We start from the raw sequence: 21,641 nt of genomic DNA, 5'->3' as shown, positions 1-21,641 counted from the left end.
GACTGATGCTTCCTGCGCACCGAGGCCGTGCCGAGAAGCCGCGTGTGATTACGCTGTCGCACTCGATCCGCAATCTGGGGAGTCCCTGACTGGAGTTTCAAAATCGAGCAGTGTAACACAGATACAGCGAGCTCCTGCTCTCCAATGTCGAGATAAGACTTCTTGCATGTAACAAGCTTTTGATTAGCATCCCCTGTACAGTGACTTTTCTTTCCTTTTGAGCTCATTAGATGGTGCTTAAATTGTAGTTAAATATTGCGAATGAAATCCTGCACAGCAGGATACAGGAGTTAGCATGCCTTTTCCACCAGTGCAAATGGCATTTTAAGTTTTTCGACTATCGACTTAATCTGGCTTTTCTAACAGAAGTTTTTTATACTGTTAGAGAACTTTAATACTGTCTTATACACACCTTCTTGCTCTTTAATAGAGCTAGTTCTGGTTGCAAGTTTTGTTTATCTCCCATACATCCCAAGAGACTGAACATGGTAACATCTTTAGAACAAAGGCAAGCTGAAGCAAGGCAGCTAAATGAATTAGAAGATATCATCAAGAGGTTTCTTATATGGATCGTTCCTGAATGGCTTAAGCAAGTACTCTTAGTTGGGATAACATTGCATTTTAATATCATTGGCTGTCACTTTAATATTATCCAGGCCACTTCAACCATAAAAATACACTCTCTCAGTAGTAAATAGTCTGTATTTAAGTGCTCTTGTGAAGTGTAATATCCTTTTTTTTTTGAGTTAATGCTGTCACGGTGTACAGTTAACCAAGGAGAAGATATTTGACAACTGTTGCTTCATACACGTGTACTTAGTCTTAACATGTTTTCTTCATTATGAAAGCAGTCAGTGTGTCTCCTAGAATGTGTTTATCAGATTTTTTGTGAAACATTCTTTATCAGGTTTGTGTCAGATAGCTGCCCACTTTAATGTCCTTTTGTGCTGCCATGACCGTAGGAAATATTTGAAGTGGTTTAAATTTGCTTAATCTAAATATTTTCATTATTTCAGTCCTGTTTCCTGATAAAACAACACATTCTAGACTAGCAGGAGAGATTTCACATAGCAAAATATAGGTGCAGAACTGACTGCCTGGATTAGTTTGACAGATCTTGTATGCTTCTCACTGATTGTCACTCTGAGCCAGGTCAGCAGGATGATGGTAGTCAACATCTGTTGACTGCATAAGCAATCTGGAGGTTTAGCCACAAGGTCCTCCCTGTACTTTGTACTTCTCTCCTCATATGAAATTAACCTTCATGAACACATTTCAGTTAGTTCTGTTACTGTAAAATTGTCTCGCTCTTCCTTTAGAAGGAAAAGAGAAACTTTTACCAGTGTAAAAGTGCTCCTGATACTGTTTCTGGCGGAATTTCAAATGTTTAAATGATTTTCAATCTGACTATTTTATTTCTGAGCACAAGTATCTATCTAATGTTAGTATAAGAATCTTGCACTTGTTGATTTTGTCCTGCAGAACATAAAGGATCCTTTCTTCCTTTTGTCTTTTTCAGAATTTGTGTATACTGTTTTCTTGATTGAGAGTCTAGTCACACCTGTAGGGCTGAGTGACTTTCTTTGCCACCCAAATGTAAGGTCTAGTAGGAGCAGTGGGTCTTAACGACATGGGTTGTTCACTAAAAAAGCTCTGCTAGTTTTTAAGGTGTTGGAGCTAATAGGATGCAGCTGTTATAAAACTCACCAGTTAAGAAACCTGGATGCTGATTAAGGTACTCTTGATGCAAATAGCTAGTGCAAGATATAAAGCACTACTCTTACACTCCTACTAGTTGGCCTGTCCTTTATAAAGGATTAGAAAGAGCCTCCAATCTAAAAGAAAAATGTGCTGCCAGGGAATTCATTTAGGGGTTGCATACAGATGCTTCAGTTAGTGTTGAGATGGGAGTTAAAGTCGTCCTGAGATGCTGCAGATGACCTTCTCATTAAGGGCTGCATCACTTAAATGTGGATGTAGCTTACGTGACAAGGCTCTTGTTCCTCCTGAGCTGCGCTGCCATTTGCTGCGTTGCAGAATGGGTAGTGTGGCAGAATGCAACTGAGCTGCAGGGGTTTGGGCTTCCATTTAAACGGTGTAACGGTTTTAGATGATATTAAATTGCTTGCTGTGTGTTTTACCTCATAGAGGGGAAGTTAGATCTGGTAGTCATTGCTTGGTGTTTTTTATCAAGTGTTTTGGGGTGCCATCTTTCTGCAGTTTCTTCAAATGTGTAGTGATTTGAATCTAGCCAGAATTTCATGGGATACTCTGATTTCTAGGTATAGCGAGATTGAATTCTTTTTAAATGCATATAAGTAAAATAACAATCAACTGTAGAAGATGCGTAGAATTGTAGATGTGTCCCTGTGAAGTCTGGTGTTATGTGGTCGCTGAAATGACCGTGCATATTTCTGTGCACGAGTAGGGGAAGGAAAAAGCAGGGGAGGTAATGAACAACGTGGCAAACATAGATGCCTGTAGTTTCCTGTGGTTTGTGCATGTGGAGCAAAAGTGAGAGATATAAAAGGCTGTCTGTGCTTTTACAGAAGACCTACTGAACTACTTAGAGGACCTCAGTTCTTCAGTTTAGAGTAAATATGTGTATTTGGCTGTAAACTAGTGCAAAGAACAAACAGGTAGAAAACTCTTCTCTAAGGGACTAGAAGGACTGTAGAACTCACATAGATGAAAGTCCAGTAAATACAAACAAGCTCCCTTGATTTATGTTATACTGCTGTTTCTGTGTTTCCTCTCAGGTGTAAACCTAAAAGTTGAAGTATCAGGCTCTGACTTTCTGATGAGGATTAGTTAAATAATTTGGACTCCTCCATTGAGTCAGTGAGGAGAGTGAGACTATGTCATGCACAAGTGGAGTATAGTTCCACACAGTAGTTGACAGAATGTTTCTATACACAAACGTGCTGATTTTTAAATTGGACTTGAACAAGTCACCATAGAAGAGAAGGACCTGCAGGAAGACAGGTTAACCCTTTAGCAGCAGAAGAACGTGGTACCTATGATATTAGGAAAAGGTTAATTATTGCTAGAGGATGAAGTAGCTTAGTGCTAACAGAATATGATTTTTCCAAATGTTCATTAAATATACTTGTTTGTATTTGGACTTTCACGAGCAGAAAGGGGACACTATAGTTTAGCTTGTTGAAAACCATTCAGTTCAAACTTCAATTAAAACAACACCCTAGTAAGTAATCTTATGAAACTTGTGGGAGAAATTGGTCCTGCAGGTCATCTCTACTAACTTAGTATAATTAGTATTCCAATTATTTTATAATCTATAGACGAGTTATCACTGTCTTGCTTAAAACAGTCACTCTTTGAGAATGTGCAATTAAACAACCTGTTTGTTTTGACAGCTTGACTGCGAATACTGATCATGGGGATATCTTACTGGATTATTCAAAGAACCTTATTACAGAAGAAGTCATGAAAATGCTGATGGAACTGGTAACTTCTTAAAAATGTTAAATTAATAAACCAAACTTTTTTAAAGTTAACTTCTACCTACAGCTGATTATTCTAAACTGGAGAGACCATCAGAGTTAAGACATCTGTTTACCAATCATGGCATTGTTCAAAGTCTTGCATTGCTCTTTCCGCCAAGGTACGAGGCTATTTTCAATGTGCAGATTTATTTCTTGTGCTCACTGAAAAGATTTTTCTCTTAACTGACCAGCTGGCACATGGCACTGTTACTGAGGTCTGCAGTAAAATAAGAGATTCATATGAAGCTGTAAGACAAGGTTATGCCCTCTATACTTGCAGTTGCAATAGTACTTCATGTTACGCAATATTAGTTTTGAAATTCATTTGCACTTGGTTATATTTTTTTTGTCATTAACTGCAAATTAGTATGGTTTGCATATTCACAACCATTCCTGACCTAGTGGTTCAGTCAAAGGCTTAGACCAGATAAGACACAAGTTTTTGAAAAGCAAAGAACCGAGAAAATAGCCATAGCAAAATTATTCTTGTTACTCTTCAGATTAAAAAAAATAAAATAAAATTCTGAGCTGGTATAAAGGATAGTTAATGAATTCTGCAGCAGTATGACAAGATGAAACTAAGGTGGTTTCATTGTATCTTGGTCAGTCAGTACCTGTTACTGTGTAACCTCTTAAAGAAACAAACAGACTGCATAAATTCTTGCTTTAAAATAGGATAAAAATTTAAACTGGGGTCTAGTGGATCTTTTAATCTAATATTGTAATTTTTGTTTCACTGTTTTATGTAGTAGATGTTCACACTCTAATGTAGCTGGACCTTTGTAGTGCATGTTGACTTCCTTTAAGAGGAATCTATTTTTGCATTTCTCAGGCAAAGTCAAGGGGTGTGGAAAGTGCCAGAGAGCGCATGTTCAGTGGAGAGAAGATCAACTTCACTGAGGTAAGGCTATTTCTGTCCATGGTGTGTTCTTCTCAGTTGTGCCTGTATATATGGATGTTCATGCATCTGTGTAAGAGAAAAGTCCTGGAAAAGGTTACTCTAACTGCTACTCTGAAATGCTGAAGGGTTGTGATGTTGGCTGCACTGATCACGTGAAATTTTTACGTTTCTGACAAAAGGACAGAACAAAAGGTGTGTGATTAAAGCTATTCAATCCTCCCTTCAACATACATCTTAATTTCTTTAAATTTTTTTTTTTCAAAGACAATTTGGTATATTTTTCTCGTCTTTCTGCTTTTGTAGATAGGAAGATGAGTTAGATCTTGCAAAGCGCATGGAGCAGAGTATTGTGTTTCAAGTATCCCTTATGTTTTTGCCTAATGTCAGTGTTCATAAAGCTTAGTAAACTGCCTAGAAAGTTTTAGTGAGAGTTGTGCAAGACTTTCTGCTGTGGGTTGCTGATGTTACTTGTGGGTATGTTTAACAGTTATAAACACTTTTGGGAAATTAGCCACCTATTTTGGTTAGAGGATGAGTATCTTCCTCTCTTGCAGATCTGAAGGTTCTACTTATGGCTAAATCTTCACCAAAGCACAAACAACTGTGTGTTTTTCTGAAATTTAAAATAGGATGAAAACTGGAAACTCGACAGTGTAATGTGATTTATTAGTATGCCTTAAATAACTTGGTTATTGACTGTTCAGCTGTTGCACAAGCTCTTTGCTTGTGCAGTTCAGCAGTTGGACATTGTGTTATTTGTAAATTCTTTATGTCCATAAAAAACGCGTGGACAGAAACAGATAAAGCTTTGCTGGAGAAATGGTTTCTCTTCCTTCTATATTAAAGCCTTCAGTTCATACATGTAATTTTAGCTAGTGAAGAAAGGAAGCAGGAAAATAAGTTTTAAATCTACATGGAGGATTGCTTTCAGACATTGCCCCTCACTAACCTCGTGAAATATGAATTACTGCAGGGTTTCTGACCATATATTACGGAGTTACTCATTACTGTTTACATGAGAGCAAATGTAGCAGCTGAAGTGGTCTCAGAAGGGTGCCATTTTCACAGGAGGCAGTTATATACAATATCAAACAATTATGTGTTTGGCTTCTATTTTGCTCCTGTCTTGATATGGCTACTTTATATAGCAATTACCTGCATGCTGAGTGTAGAAACATGTTTTTAATTATCAGGCTGTTTCTTGTTTACAGTCAGAAGTTGTCCTGGAAATATTTGGTTTGTTTAATTTTATCTGTTTGTGTAGAATAGCAAATCAAGTTGGTTTGTCTTTGGAATATATGCGTGTGGACAATTAAATGGTCATGAGACCTTAAACCTGTGTGCTGTCAAACAGCATGACTGAATAAACCTGAAGCAGTAAGACAGAAGGGAGCTCCTTAATGGCAAGAACTGACTTGTCCACTACTCTAGCTCTGATTTAGAACATTTCTTAGGTGTTTGTCTTAACTATTTAAGACTTGTTTGTATTTGGTGCTGTAGGCGTTGGCTGCATGGTTTGTGCTTGTGCTGAGATTTTTTTATAGTGCACTCAAGTGTGTCATTGCCAGGTGTTTGTCCCAGATGAGTTAAAACTTGCAGCTTGATACAGCACAAAGACAGTGCATTAAGAGGTAACACATATCTGACAACTTATTTTGGAAACAATCTTCATAGCCCACCCAATATTTAGAAAATACTTCAGTTTAACAGCAGCTGTCAGGTCAAATACGTATGCTTCGCTTGGTCAAGACGAAGGTTCTTTCAGGCTTGACAGTGAGCAGTGTTTACAATAGAATACCATTCTATGTCTCAGTGTTGCAAAAAAAAAAAAAAAAATGGCCTCTGCTCACCTCAAACTTAAGTGAGTACACTTTTGATAATTAGCAACTGAAAGACCTTTTCCATATCCAAGTCAGTAACCTCAAACTCGGTGATTTTTTTGAATTAGCACTTGGTATTTAAATCATAACTTGGCAGTTCTTATTGTCTGTGTTGTCTTTGTCTCACAATGCCTGTCATTGTAGCAAGGAACAATGAGGTAGAGCAGACAAATTTTTTAATTTGTTCATTAGTATTGACTAACTCCTTCATTCTAGATTAAAGCTGTTAAGCTCCTGAACAGACAAATCACAGGCCAGATCTCCGTGCTTTGACTTGTATATAACTGTGGAGAATTAATATAACATGGTGCATGCTAACAGATTTCTTTTCTCACAACTACCACCTACATATCTGGTGTGCGGAGTTCAGAGAGCATTTAACTGGGGGCAGTGGATAGAATGGAGCTGTTGTATTCCTTTTTTGTCAAATGTTTAAATACATTTTTCCCTTCCTGTAGGACTATTTGGGATAATTGAGAAAATGCCAGAGAAATAACTTTGGCTGCTTGTTATAATCAATTTTCTGTATTGTCATTAATAGGAAATAACTTCATCCTTGTATACTTGAAGCATGCCAGAGTAGTTAAGATCACTGAGGACTGAATATTGCTGAGTTCTCAATCTCAATAATTGAATGCTTTTCAAGGGATTTTGAACTTTCTTTTCAAAGTAATTTGCTGTGTTTAGTTTGCATATTATGTGCTTTTGTAAGCCCTCTGTGCTGATTCAGTGAACTGAGAGGGTGATTTAGATAGCTGGTGATCAGTATGTTTATATAGGCCTACACAAACTACTATTCTACTAATTCCAAATAATCTGAAGGATTTTTAAGTCTTGAAGACTTCACTACCTTGTGATTAAGGCACACGAGACCCCTGTGTGTAATTTGGAAATGACTCATCAGGATTTTTCCCTTGTTTCAGAATCGAGCTGTGCTTCATATTGCTCTGAGAAATCGTTCCAATGTGCCAATACTTGTAGATGGGAAAGATGTTGTTCCAGAAGTAAATAAAGTGTTGGACAAAATGAAACACTTCTGCCAGGTATGAAGTACCACCATAGCTTATTTTTCATACACTTGCTCTATATCCAGCCAGGTTTTTACACATGTATTGTGAAGCACTGATTGTAGGCTGGTTCACATGAATTATTGCGCCCTTGTTTGAAGTTTATAATAGTTCTGGCTCCAGTGTGGTGTTGGAGCTGTCTTTAGTATGATTCATTTTTCCTTCTGTTCCCAGTTGAGTTTTTTTTAATGGGCTCTCTAGGTCTTGCTCCGTTAGCAGTAATTTTGCATTTACTTCAGAAGTCTTCTAAATCATTCAAATATTGCCTTATTTCTTTTTGTTAATTTTTCAATTACTTTATCAAGTAGAAACTGCCTCTTAAAATTTGTGTAAGATCAGGAGAGGTGTAGAAGCTCCCAGCTCGCTTGCAATTTGATTATGCTCTACTTAAATAGTTTCTTAATGAACTTCTGAGTTTAGGTCAGATTCCTGTATGAGTCTATTCCATTTGCAGCTTTAGCAGCATGAAAGTTTGTGGGGTTTTTTTTCTTCCCTAGTTATATACAGCAGTTAACCATTTTCTTCAAATCACATTAATTATTCTTTAATTCTGTACATCTTTAAAATGTAGGCATCTCTCAGACCAGTTTAGGAAGTGCTCTGAAGAACTTTATAGAGCACTCTAACAGAGTCAAATTTATGTATGATAAAACTAATTGGTAGAAGCTCACCAAATAGATTTAGTTCATTTTAAACATGGCTTTGAGGAACTGGACCTACTTGGCTGCTATTGTGAGTCTTATCCAGGTGGTTGTGGCCAGTATCACTGCCCACTTGTACTTTTTAACCTATACAAAATGAGACTGGATTACGTCCAGTTCCTAATGGATAAATGCCAAAACCACAATAACTGACAGGAATTGCTCTGAATTTGGTAGTTTCTTCAGATAATGTAAGAATTGAATGGCCATGGAAATTCAATGGTCTGTTTTCTGCTGTAGAGTTTTTAGCTGATTAAGATTTGTAGTGCAAAACAAGAGTTTTCACTGGTGCCAGCCTCTTTTATTGCCATATTCACAGAGCCTGTGAATATTACTTTCCATGTAGATGCATCTTCTCTGCAAAATAAAAATTGTGTGAAGCAGTTTCTTTGAGAAGATTAAGATGCTTGTTTCAGTTGACTCAAATGGGTTTTTAAAACTATGGCAACATCATCTACAGGCTGCAGGAATGTTGTGTGCTAACAATGGATTTTTGCATTTGGAAAGACAAAAAGCTTTGATTTAAACATCTGTAGTCAAGGTGAGCAACTATCAGCATAACCAGGTGACTTGTAGAAAAATTGCTTTATTTTATGTAGAAGTATGCATGATACTAGAAAGATTCCTTTTGTGATCAGAATAAATCTAATGCATAGGTAGTACAACACTGGACAAAATTCAATGCAGTGTTTGGATATTACTTAATCATTGTAATTTTGTTTGTCAGAACTCTCAGTGACTCCTAAGAGCAAGAATAGAGCAAAAATGTGTGCTATGTGCTGTTAAGGTGAGGCCCAGAAATCTTAACGCAAAACATACATGCAGTAGAAAAGCTTCTTGAATGTTTGGTTTGCCAATAAATCTCTTATCTCCATGGCTTTATTCGTATTTTAATGTCTTCCAGTTTAGTTAGGGAAGTTGCTTCTAATTAGAAGCTTAAAGAACCACTTCAGGTTCCGTTGTGTTGCAAATAGTTTAATGCCCAAGATTTCTTCATTTTTAGCTTCATTTCTCTTGCTTTTGCCAACACACTGCTGTAAATGTTCTATCAGTCCACAGAGAATGAGAGCTTGATCTTGCAGTGTTTTTTAAATATGTGCATTAGACTTCTGTCACTTCATTAAGTGTCATTTTAGACATAACCAGATGTCTAGCTAAGGAGGTAGCTTTGAATGTATGCTTTAAAGTCCAGAAGCTCAAAAGTTCTTTGGAGACTTTCTACTTCAACGCTTGAAAACAGAGCCTCTTTCCAGTGTTAGAATGGTTAACTTTAGTGTAAGTATAAAATTGTCTCTTTTTTTTTTCCCCACAGAGAGTTCGTAGCGGTGAATGGAAAGGCTACACTGGAAAGGCAATCACTGACGTGGTCAATATTGGGATTGGTGGCTCTGACTTGGTAAGCTGCTGACTTGTAAACACATTTCACATCTTTTTGCATGTGTGCATGCTTAAAATGAAGGTGAAATCTAATTGTTGCTTCTGTCCAGGGCCCTCTGATGGTAACTGAAGCCCTGAAACCATATTCTAAGGGAGGCCCTCGTGTTTGGTTTGTTTCCAACATTGATGGTACTCATATAGCCAAAACCCTGGCTGAGCTTAAACCAGACACTACGCTCTTCATCATTGCATCAAAGGTATGTCTAGTACAAGCACTGCGCTGTGACTTTCTGTAACGGTAAAAGGTTTGGTCAGAGTGAAGATCTGTCCACAGGAAGGTCTAGGTTGGGTGCTTCTGGTGTGTACTATTTCTAAACAGGCCTGCTGTGATTGATCCTAAACTTGCAGGACAAGCTTGTGTTGCTGCTGAAATACTTAGGGATCTGGAAGTCGAGTGCTGAAAGTTACTTAATCTAAACGAGTAAGACACATGAGCAATGAAATTCAAGATCTTCTTGTTTCATTTCTTTAAATACAGTGTTATTTAAGTGTTCTGTTTTTTGCATTAATGCTTTGCATTGAATTGCATGTAGTTTGGGAATCTTAATTTTGTTTTAAGGTAGTGACAAAATATCTTCATGTAAACTTAAATGCCAAGGTCCTTGAGTACTGCAAGTACTAAGTTTCATTACTTACAAAGAAGATAGTCTGCTGGTGGCTTATGACACATTTATGAATACAGATTTAATAGCTGCCTTTTTTTGAAGTCTTGCCTTGCTAATAACTTCCTCTGTAAACATAATTGCTAGCTGCCATCTTCCTTTGAGGAATGCTTCTGTCTGAGCAGAGGAAACTGGTGAAGACCAGCTTTGTAGTTATGTAACTTGGGTTGCCTTCATTTGTAAAGCACAGTAGAACCTTTTTGCTGTTGAAGACAATCTACAACAAATGAACATGTGTGTAATGCTGGCCATGCTCTGTGGTGGTGCTCATTATCTCATCTTGGCAATACTGCAGCAGGGCAGTAACTTATGGAATAATAAGGAAAACTTCACAAAGTAGTACTAATGGTTACTTTGAATAATTGAGTTCAAGGATCACGGTTCAAAGGCTTAGAAGACTGCCAAATTGAAAGAGTAGTGCTTCAATTTGTTTGCCAGACTGTAGTTAGATAATTGGATATATTTGGAAGAGGATGAATGGCATTTTCTTGTTTTCCATAACAGACTTGTGTTTCGTAATGAAATATTTCTGGAGATGGATGGGAGTAGGTTGAATCTAGTGTTCACCCTTAAAGCTAAATTTTGATGGTTGAGTAAATCAGAATGGTTGTAGATTTTTGCAAAACTGCATGACTGAACTTCTGTGCACACTTCATGAAGCAGGGAAATGCTTTTCCTCTAATCAGCAGAACAAAATTATGACAAGAGCCTTAGCATAAGCAACCCACATGATAAAACAGAAGTTGAAGAACAAGAGTACAATCCAGATAGCTTATCCTGTGTTGCTCAGTTAGTTCTTTTTTAGTTGAGTGGTAAAACTTCATATTTAGTGGAAGACTAAAGCAGAAAACTTTAGTCTCAAGTTTGGGAGGAAATGGGAAGCAATTATTCCAATTCCACATATGTTCTAGTTTAAAACTAGATAGGTAAATCTAGCAACACTGGTCTTTACTGGATTGATAAGCTTGCTTTTTTGCTGGAATCTGGTGGCAGCTATTCCAAATGTCTAGGATCGTTCTGCTCTCGTTATCTGGAATGTGTGGTTTTAGCAGCCTATACTTGTTTCAGCTTTAAGTACAGTATTTTACATACTTCCTTGTTTTCTAATGTGTAGACTTTCACCACCCAAGAAACTATTACCAATGCAGAAACAGCCAAAGAGTGGTTCTTGCACGCAGCTAATGATGTAAGTCTAATGTTTTGGGGTTACGTAACGGCATGCAACAGCTTTTTTGTTGTGCAGTTTCTCCCTGGTCATTCCATGTGCTTTTGGAGCAGAGCCAATAGCTGCCTAAACATAGACTTGTATAGCTCAGCAAATGCTGGACATATACAATAGTTAATGACAGTCTATTATTTCCAGTCGAAGTGATAAAACCACTAGTTTTGGTTTCTAAATGGTTGTCATGCATTTTTCCTCCAAATCCTGCATGTTAAGTAATAGTGTGTAGCATTTGTCTTAGAGGTGGCCAATAACTGGACAGAACATCTGATATCAAAATCCAAGAATATGGTGTCTATGTGGCATTACCTTTCAATTCTTGCAAATATTTAAAACTAGAAATGGAGCGATGGTTGGAAAGATATATGGACACTTATGACAGATGGCTGTGCTATGAATAGAAACTGCTTGGCTCATTGTCTCCTATTTCCAACCCTTAAAAGAGAAAAGCAGATACTGCCTGCTCAGGTAATGAAGATGGTCTTTGACCTGTTCTAGTCAGGGTGTCTGCACTTAGTTTGAAGCTGGGCTTTGAAGTTCCTCATGATACTGTTGCAGACAACTCATCTTTTTTCACCAGAACACTTACTGAAAGACCAAAGTCTGAATCTGGAGCTTGAAATTTATCAGTAATTCCAGTTGTCTTAATCTTTTTGACCCTAGCTGGAAGGGTAGTGCATGTACAACAAACTCTATCTGCTCCAAAATGGTGGTAGCGATGTTCCAGACTGGTAACATACTCTTAAGGAAATAGTGTGCTGCTCTGACAGTGACTGCTTCCAGAGGGCTTCATGAGAATATTAGCAGATTGTGGTCTTTGGACAAGCATGCTGACAAATCCTGCACTGAATATGGTGATTTCAGGATGATAATGCAGAAATAACTGATGATAGACAACAGTATTTTGTGTAAGTGTAAATTGTAGCAGATGAACTTTATGACCAGAAATTAAAACAGTTAACATCCTCATCTAACAGTCTGTTTCTTTTTATTAAGCCTTCAGCTGTGGCTAAGCATTTTGTTGCCTTGTCTACCAATGGTGTAAGTATAACAAATCTCTTTTTTTTCTATGTGCTCTTAATATGGCCTCATTTTAAAATCCAGTCAGAAGCCTGTCTTTCAAGATACCATTACCTGAATACCAATAGTTAACCACCTTCTTGAAAGGAAGTGTATTTTTTAATTCTACTAAAAATAAGTGAAATGCTTCTAGAATAATGAGCTCTATCAAAATTGAACCTTTATTATAGATTTATACTTTTTTCTGTTAGAGCTTTAATCAAGAGCTGAAATCAAGATCTCTTATACTTGAAATGACTACCCTGTTACTGGGTGTTACCTGTAATTGGTTAAGTACATGAATGCAGTTTATGTAAACAAATACTACTCTTCTAGACTCCTCAAATAAGTGCTGAAGTGCTGAAGTGATCTGTAGCGTATGTTTAAGCATAGTGTATGCTGATGTGTTTTGTGCACAAGTTATGTAGTCGAAGGACCAGTAGCAATTAAAAAAGACTGCATAATTGAGAAGCTGTTGGGTACTGTGGTGTGAAGTTCTTTTCTTCCATTCTGGTTCTGTTAAATGCATACTGAATGTCAGTCCAACTCCTAATTATGTTGCCCCTCAGATTGGTCAGAAAATATATGTCATTGATTGTATTTGAGGCTACTGAACAGTGGTGGGGATCTATGGAAATGAAGGTGTACTTTTTCTATGAAGGATGCTATGTGTTTCTAAAACAGGATCTAAATGGAGAATCGTGTATATAATAAGTACCCAACATGTATTTTTTTATTTTTTAGACATAAAGTGCTTTTAAGAATGTTTAGTTTACTTACAGTGGTCTTACATGTTTTTTTCCTTCTAGCCTAAAGTTAAAGACTTTGGAATTGACCCAGAGAACATGTTTGAGTTTTGGGATGTAAGTAAATGTCTAATGTGTGGTAGCTGTTAACTGTAAGAATAATCTAACTTGCTTCAGAAAATGTGAACTAGATGTTGGGGAAACTGCCAAACCACCTAAATTATAGTAGTTGCATTCTTTATACTGAAATTTAAACTCATAACTAAAGGCAAAATGAGAACATGTCAGGCAAGTAGAGCAGTCTTGTCTCCATTAAAACACTGCAGTCCTAGGTTTGAAGAACTCTTCTATATTCTTGGCTGTCTAATCAGCTGTTGTGTAACAGGAGATACAAGTTTTAGCTTATTCCTCTGTGTAAGTAGTTATTATAAGCTGTGACATTTGACTGTTGGGGTCTACTGTATATAATCTAGGCCTGTAAAGGTCAAACATCAGAAATGGGAACCTAATTTGATATTTTATAGCAGATGCATATTTCAAATGTACTGCCCTTAGTCTTGGCCCTTGCACTTAATCAGAAACAGGTTGGTTTATGTCTTATTGACTATGTGCCTGACAAACTAGATTTTAAAGCTACTGTTTAGTAATTAGCTAGGGCGTTATTTTTCCCTAGACTATCATAATCTTGCTGAAGTAGGCTTTACCTACAGAGGAGTAATACTATGAAAGCAGCTAATAAAAGCTGCACATCTAGTGTTGGGAAGTGAACTGGAATCATCAAGGGATCTACTTCAAAAGATGCTATAATTTGGACAAGTAGGATAACTCTGAAGTTTCAGAAAATGCATAACTAAAGATGCAGCACGGGGCTGTAGTAAGATGCAGGATCCCTTGACCATGTCACATAATGTAGTGAATTATCACCGGAAAGCATATTCTTTTTGCTGAAAACAGTCTAAACACATGTATACTGCTATTTCCTAATAGTTTGAATAACCTTGAATTTAAAAAGCTCTGCACTTCTGTCTAAACCAATCTCTTGTTTTCAGTGGGTTGGTGGCCGCTACTCTCTGTGGTCTGCCATCGGTCTCTCCATTGCCCTGCATATTGGTAGGTATTCCTGTGATGTAAAAATGTCAAGAATTAGTTTGTTTGCTGCAGGATTATAATTGTGGAGTGCATTAAAAGTGGATTGTTGATCAATTTTGGGCAAATACTACTTTACCCAACCTACTCTGGGTGGTTGGGTGTTTTCACTAAAGAATAATCTGCAAATGCAACAGACGTGCTGAGGTTTTAGTACTGTATATGCAGTTTTGGAAATTACCCTTACTTAGGTACAAACAGTCAGATTGCATCTCTTAGTCACTTGTATAGTCAAAAGTGCCTAATTTATGTAAAGGCCTGTCAGTGTTGAAAATCAGACCTTGCAACTGACATTTATACACTATTTAAGAGTAGAGTATTTAGTCTGAGTATATGCACACTAAACATCAAAGTCCCATATCTCCAGTTCTGCGTGTGAGCTCTTTAGCATTGATAACTATCTTTCTTCCATTACTTTGTTTCGTCCCCAGTACTTATTCTTCTAGGCTATGAAGCCTGATGGGATATGATACAACCTGATACAGGAATGCTGCTTCTATCTGCAGTTGATTGTGAGCAAACAGACCCTCAAAATTGATCCCCACCCAGTTGTTGTGTTGTTATGGGCTAGCATTTCTGATGCAGATCTCAAATGCAGGTGGAGAGTACACAATTAATGTGAAAGAGCTCTAAGAATTGGTGAGTGGGCTGTTCAGCAGCCTTGCAGTTGTTTCCCTCATCAATTATTTCAGATACTTAAAGTGGGAAACCATTATGTCATTTATTTTTCTAAATAGAAGCTAGAATTCCTTAGACTGAGGTTAGAAGAAAAACCTTGGGTTTGGTGATTTTGGAATGATATGAATAGGAGTTGTCATGTGTAGAAAAACCTATGTGAACAGTCAGGCACTTATTGTTTTGTCTGCAATAAACTGTTCATCTCTGCTGTCAGACAGATTTGATGCTGACTGCTGACATGCCAGTCTATCTGCACTACTTGTTCTTACCTTCTTCATCTCCTGAAGTTGGCTTCTAACCATAGGTAGAGCATCTGCTTTGATTGCTGAATGCATCACTACATTTTTCCATGTAAGAGTCAGGCTTTCTGGCTTTGCTGGAAAGGATGGTGCTGGTTAAACTACTCATTAGTGAAAATAAATGGTGATTTAAAAGCCTTCATTATAGAGTAAGTCAAAAAATGGGTGAATTGTTAAGGAAACAGAGTCTTTTATTTGAGAAAACCATACTGCAGTTGTTTCTTTTCAGGCCATCACAGAAATTCCTGCTGCACTAGCCTTGCCTTCTTTTGGGGGGGATGTTTCTCCCACTGTGGCTGTGAAGTGACTTAAGTTCTTCAAAATTGCTGAAAACTATGTAGCCTTTAATAGAGAGCCTGGTTTTATTGCCTCTGTTTTCCTTCTAGTTGTTCATTTTGCTTCAGCGGGGTTTTTAAGCCAAGGTTTTTGAAGCTGGACTTGCTCTGAAGTCCAGGCTTTAATCATAACTTAATAGATCTGGCTTATGGGATGCAAATTTCAGAAAAAATCAAAGTGCAACTTTAAATTTAATTAGCAGTTGGGAGCATTGCTGCATACAAGGGATCTCAGCTGTTTTGTCTCTACAAGAAAAAACAAATTTGAGTTGTAATAGTAAGTATGAACTAACTCTTTCTATTGTTAGGTTTTGACAACTTTGAGAGCCTGCTTGCAGGAGCCCACTGGATGGTGAGTGTGGGATGCCTATTTCTGATTTCCCCCTAAGAGTTAAGATAACTGAAGGCAGGTTGGCTTCTAAAGTTCATCTCCCTGTCTCCTCTCAGTGCTTCTAAAACAACTGTGCTTGGGAAGCTCTCCCTAGATTAAAACAATAAAATCAATTTAAGAACTGGAATGGATGACAGTTGCTTTATCAAAAGTGTAATTTTCCTGTGTCACATAGGATAATCACTTCCACACTGCCCCACTGGAGAAGAACTTGCCTGTTCTGTTGGCCATGCTGGGGGTCTGGTACATAAACTGCTATGGATGTGAAACCCACGCCCTCCTGCCTTATGACCAATACATGCACCGCTTTGCCGCCTACTTCCAGCAGGTAAGGCTCAGACAGAATAAAAGTTTCAAGGAGCAGATATGTCAGTATGCTTCTGTCCTGGTTCTAGAACCTGAATGCATGTTTCTAGGTTAAAACTGCAATCACTGAAATTCATGCCATCAAGGGCCTAAATAGGCTACTACCAAGATTGATATCAGCTTATTTGCTTAGTTAGTTGAGAAGTTTTTCTCCTTAGACCTCCATTATATTGATGTCCATAAATTAAAAGCAGCTGTATCCCTGATACTTACAACATTTCTAGAAGTGAGCAGCACTCATCATAGCTGAAGTACATATAGAAATTTGTACTAATACTGTGTGGTTCTGTAAGAAAGGTTATCCTGCCCTTTCCTTTTATTTAGGGTGATATGGAATCTAATGGCAAATACATAACCAAGAAAGGCTCTCGTGTGGACTACAGTACTGGCCCTATTGTGTGGGGAGAACCTGGCACCAATGGGCAGCATGCTTTTTACCAGCTCATTCATCAAGGTAAACTGAAACTACTCAAGAATTAAATTCTATTTCAGAGTTAAATTCTGAGTGGCTATGAAGCTGCAAGAGTCTGTAGAACTGACACTGGTTTAGAGGCTGGACTCTTATCTAACCTAGCATCCATTGCTGTGGTGGTTTTTTTAGTGGCTTTTGAAGGTTACAAGGTGTGGGGTTTAACTCCTACTGTAAGGAAAGTCAGTTATAGCTGAAAGTATTCAGCTGCATTGTCACTTCTCCCTGCTGTTAATAATAAAGAGGGGAAAAAAGCTTTTAAAGAGCTTTTTAAACTGTCCAGAGTCTTCCAATAACTCTGAAAGTGAGAATTAAAGATTTTTTTTTTTTCTAAGACTTTCCTGTTGCAGGATTATTAACATGGCTTTTCTTATAGGAACTCGCATGATTCCCTGTGACTTTCTGATCCCAGTCCAGACTCAGCACCCAATCAGAAATGGATTGCATCACAAGGTACCAAGTTCTCTGTCAGGGCACCTGTATTGTCTTGCAGCTGAAGGCATTGAAGCTTGCTCAATATTGCAGTGTGTGAGATTAGGCTAGAAAAATATTTAAATTATAATTGCTTATTATATGTAATGTAATTTTTAGTTCAGTGGTATTTTTGTTCTTTTAGAAATTGCAGCCATAGTCCTTGAGGCAGATCAGTAATGTGGTGGTGTGTTGGCTTACTGAAGCTGAAACTTTGGAGAGAAAATTTCTTGTAGGAATTGTAGAGAATGTAATAAGTGCAAATTCTCAGAGATGATAAGCCTCAGAGATGCTGTTGCAAGTCTTAAACTGTAGGACGAAATTTATGTATACTAGCACAGCTAGAGTGATAGCCTTCTATACATAGATATCTTTTTAACTAGTCTATTTTTGTTTAATATATTATCCAGCTAAGAGTTTTCAATGAAACATGTCTAACAATTTTAAGTTCCATAGATGGAAACATGTTCAGATTACTACTTTTTACATACTTGAGGAAAAAGCATGCTTCCTCACTAAACTTCATCTTGTCATGGTTTCAGATTACAAATGCTATTTAACTTGTGTAGCAGTGACTTTTTTTGTCAAGCAACACCAAGTGCATGTGAAAGTGAACATGACTGTGCAAAAGAAGGGGAAAAAAGGTTTCATTTGACTGTAGATATAACAATTTATCTTCAGTGTAATGGGTAGGACAAAACAAATTTGTAAGCTAGCATTAGGCAGGGAATAGAAAAGTAAAAACACTGTATTGGTAAGGATTGGTATATAATATGCTGTGGGGGTTTTCCTTCATGTAGATTAAGTACATCTTAGTTGGTTACCTCTGACTAATCTTTGCACCTGACTTTCCATGCATATGGTGTAGCATGGGATGAAAGCCTCGATTATACTGGGTGAAAGGGGTGGGCAAGATCCTGGCTGCTTTGTTCTAAGTGGGAGGCTTGCTGTCAGCGTCAGTAGGGGCAGGATTCTGTGAAACAGTCCTGGTTGTCTTTGGATACATGCCCTATTAAAATAGGAATCAAGTCTCCTGGCACTTGGAGTAAAAAATCAATAGCAGGCATTATACAGCTAAAACTACTGCACTTCTTATTGCCACAGTGTTAAAAGCAAGAGTTGTAACTCTAGACTAGGTCTTGGTTTAGGTTCAAGCACTAGGTATCACTATTCCATGTAAGGAAATGGTAGCTTTAATTGTTTATTTCTACCTACTAGATCCTTTTGGCCAACTTCCTTGCTCAGACTGAGGCCTTGATGAAAGGAAAGACTGCTGATGAAGCTCGTAAGGAACTTCAAGCGGCAGGGCTGAGCGGAGATGCTCTGGAGAAGCTCCTTCCGCATAAGGTGACCAGGCTTTGGCCCGAGACGGCTCGCTTCTAGCTGCTGCGGTGGTTGGTGCGGGCGGTGCGTGCTGGGCTGCATGTGGAGTTTGTTAATGGCGCAGTGCCCTCCGGTGGCTGTCAAGTGCCACTGTCTGACGGCTGTGGAGGTTGTGTTAACGGCTTCTACCTTGTCAGGTCTTGTGGTCTGTGAGCAGCACTTCTGCTAAAGCATGCTGGTCTGGAAGCATTTTGAGGCATTGCAGAAAAGATGACCCATCTCATCACTGCCCCAGGGACAGGGACTTGTATTTTACTCCCTGTAGCCCAGAGTATCCCTTAATGGGGCTTGGAGATAACATTTTGCTGTTGTGTTTGTAATCATGAATATGATAAAATTTTATGATTGGAGTTGTTAGCCTTTAAAGCTTTCAGGAGTTTTTATTTGTTGCTAATACAAATGGTCAGCTGTGGGCTATAAGGAAAATATAAACTGCAAGTGTTTGATACAAGTTTTACAACATACTAGATAACAATGTAAATCTTGTTTTGAAAGGTCTTTGAGGGAAACCGACCAACGAATTCCATTGTGTTTACAAAACTCAACCCCTTCACTCTGGGAGCCATCATTGGTAAGTAAATAGATTTCTCAGCTGTGAATGCTTATTGAGATTTTTCTGGTAAAGCTTATTGATAAATCTCTTTCTGCTTATAGCCATGTATGAGCACAAGATATTTGTTCAAGGAGTTGTCTGGGATATTAACAGTTATGACCAGTGGGGGTAAGTCTGTTTCTTGTATGCTTATTGACTGTGATATTCTTTAATATGTCATGACTTAGAGGAAAGAGAATGAAAGAAGTTACACTTAGAGCAAATGATTGTAGGATAGTTTTAAATGAAAACAGATCTGGGGATAAGTCACCACATATCCTTGTTCAGCTGTGCATAATGACTTTGTAGATAACAGCTTTAACTAAGGACCTTCATTTAGTTTGGTTTGTATTTTTAAAAAAATAATGTACGAACTTTAAATGCAGAAAAGAGGCAGTAATAAGTCAAGCAGGCTCAACACATGCTCTGAGAATTAGAAAGGGACAATAATTTCCCTTCATAAAAGGGAAAAAAAAACTTATAGAAACATTTAGTAGGCAGTTTGAATGGCATCTGTTAAGCACAAGACTGATGACCTCTTAATTATCCTATACTGGAGATACAAGAACAATCTTGGCAGATGCCTTCATATATAGGCCCCCAGATCTCCCATGGGCTGCGCCTGTGACCGAGGTTCATGGTAGAGCTCCATAAGGAGAAAAACAGCTTTGTAAGGAGTTTGTCACTTAATAATTGAAGACTTAATCAAGAGCTAATCGTGGTTTTTAATCTGTAGTAATACTAACTGTACAACATACTGTATGAAGACTTATGCAGGAGAAAGATTGGGAAATGAGTAAGATTTTTCAGGTGAAACCTTGCCTGTGCTGTGGGAGGGTGTTTTGAAGAGCAAGTTTGCTCTCCAGGCCTAGCAGCTTACACTAAGCTTTCTTCTTAAATGCTTTAGGGATAGGTCTCTGTATGTGTTTTCCTAGAGCTACCACAGCAAGTTAAGTGAAATGTTGTAGTAGAAACTGAAAATTAAAGACTGCCTTTTGATAAACTGATTTCTGCTCTAAATTCTGAAATCAGGAGTGGGATAGCCATAAGTACAGCTTTCACTGCAACATATCAAACTCTAGAATGGTATCCAAAACTAACTGTGGAATGTAGTGATGCTGTAGGACCAGCCTGGTTTCTTGCAGCTGTTAGAATATCCTGTCTTCTTACCCTCTGTGACTAACTCGTGGCTAGCCTGCTGTAGTGTTGGGGAGGGCTGCCAGGCCTGGAGTTCAGCTGTTGATTGTCTTGGTGCTACAAAACAGTGTTCTGAGTTCATGTGTTGAATAGTGAAAGTAGCAACCCAAGTGCATTCTGCATTTGAGTAGACTGCATAGCACGAATGAGTACTGAAGGAGAAAAGATTCGATTAACTTTTAAAACAAAACTTTCTTTAGGTGTCATGTAATCTGAGATATGTCTGTTCAGCTAAGCAGCTGTGAGAACTCCAGTTGTTCGTGAATGGCACTGAGTTGCAAAGTATCAACTTTGTCAGTAATTTATGAAGGGAAAATAGTGTTCACTGTCAAGTTACTTTTTACTGGCACTTATTTTTAATGTCAATGGCTTATAGTAAATACTGTGAGTTAGTACTAATGTTTTTCTTTCTTCTCCTGCTTTTATAAATGCAGGGTTGAGCTTGGAAAACAACTTGCCAAGAAAATTGAGCCTGAACTGGAGTCAGATGCACCAGTGACATCTCATGATAGCTCAACAAATGGGCTCATCAATTTCATCAAAAAACACAGAGCCTGAAATGCAAGATTGGGAGGACATCGACAATCCAGTCTAACCACAGAATACTCAAATCTGTTGTAGCTGTGCTTTTTTTAGCCACTTCTAACAAAAATAGCACTTTACAGACGTAGCTTCTTCACTTGTTGCAGTTAATCTTGTTGCGTCAAGTGTTACAAATGAAAACTAGTTTTGTGAAACCCAGAGATTGTATAGTTGCTTTCTATTTTTGTGGCCGTTAATCTGTAAAGTGCAGCTGGTATGTTCCTTGGTTCTTATCCCTCAACTTCCTTAAAGATGATCACATAATGATGTTAGAAAATAAAAGGTATGATGGACGAGTAAAACTTCTTCACTCTATCTTTAAACTGCAGACCTAGTAACATTTGCCTCACTCACTGTGTAAGATCCTCTGAAGCCAAGAAAACTAACTTCTGTCTTTTTGGACTGGTTCTGCTGTAAGCTGGAAACTAGAATGTGTTCAGAGAAACAAATCTACAGCTGTACATTGCTCGGATTGCATAATTGGATGCGTTTGAGCAAGACAGGTGGTTTTTTTTGTTGTTTGTGTTTTTTCTCGATGCTACTGTGAAAAG

At 37.9% G+C, this 21,641-nt stretch overlaps 1 protein-coding gene across 1 annotated transcript; it reads left to right on the top strand.

Annotated features, from left to right (window-relative positions):
* Positions 1–485: 485 nt before the first annotated feature.
* Positions 486–21,418, top strand: GPI (glucose-6-phosphate isomerase). The gene is made up of 19 exons (XM_009869853.1): positions 486–593; positions 1,056–1,081; positions 3,378–3,468; positions 4,339–4,407; positions 7,211–7,330; positions 9,368–9,451; positions 9,543–9,689; positions 11,269–11,340; positions 12,373–12,417; positions 13,245–13,298; positions 14,231–14,291; positions 15,948–15,991; positions 16,206–16,358; positions 16,721–16,850; positions 17,242–17,318; positions 18,555–18,683; positions 19,215–19,290; positions 19,374–19,440; positions 20,943–21,418. The coding sequence occupies exons 1-19, from the start codon at positions 486–488 to the stop codon at positions 21,064–21,066; spliced, it is 1,677 nt and encodes a 558-aa protein (XP_009868155.1). The 3' UTR covers positions 21,067–21,418.
* Positions 21,419–21,641: the final 223 nt, after the last annotated feature.

The sequence above is a fragment of the Apaloderma vittatum genome, unplaced genomic scaffold (genome assembly GCF_000703405.1).
Source record: "Apaloderma vittatum isolate BGI_N311 unplaced genomic scaffold, ASM70340v1 scaffold45705, whole genome shotgun sequence".
Lineage (NCBI taxonomy): Eukaryota > Metazoa > Chordata > Aves > Trogoniformes > Trogonidae > Apaloderma > Apaloderma vittatum.
Note: the sequence above shows the minus strand (reverse complement) of the source record. Positions and strands in the feature narration are given on the sequence as shown.

Excerpts from the sequence above, each read along its gene's own strand:
- GPI (XM_009869853.1), top strand. The coding sequence starts at position 486 with ATGGTAACATCTTTAGAACAAAGGCAAGCTGAAGCAAGGCAGCTAAAT. Across the intron at positions 7,331-9,367 it reads AAATGAAACACTTCTGCCAG|AGAGTTCGTAGCGGTGAATG; the intron begins GTATGAAGTACC and ends TTTTCCCCACAG. Across the intron at positions 12,418-13,244 it reads TTGCCTTGTCTACCAATGGT|CCTAAAGTTAAAGACTTTGG; the intron begins GTAAGTATAACA and ends TTTTCCTTCTAG.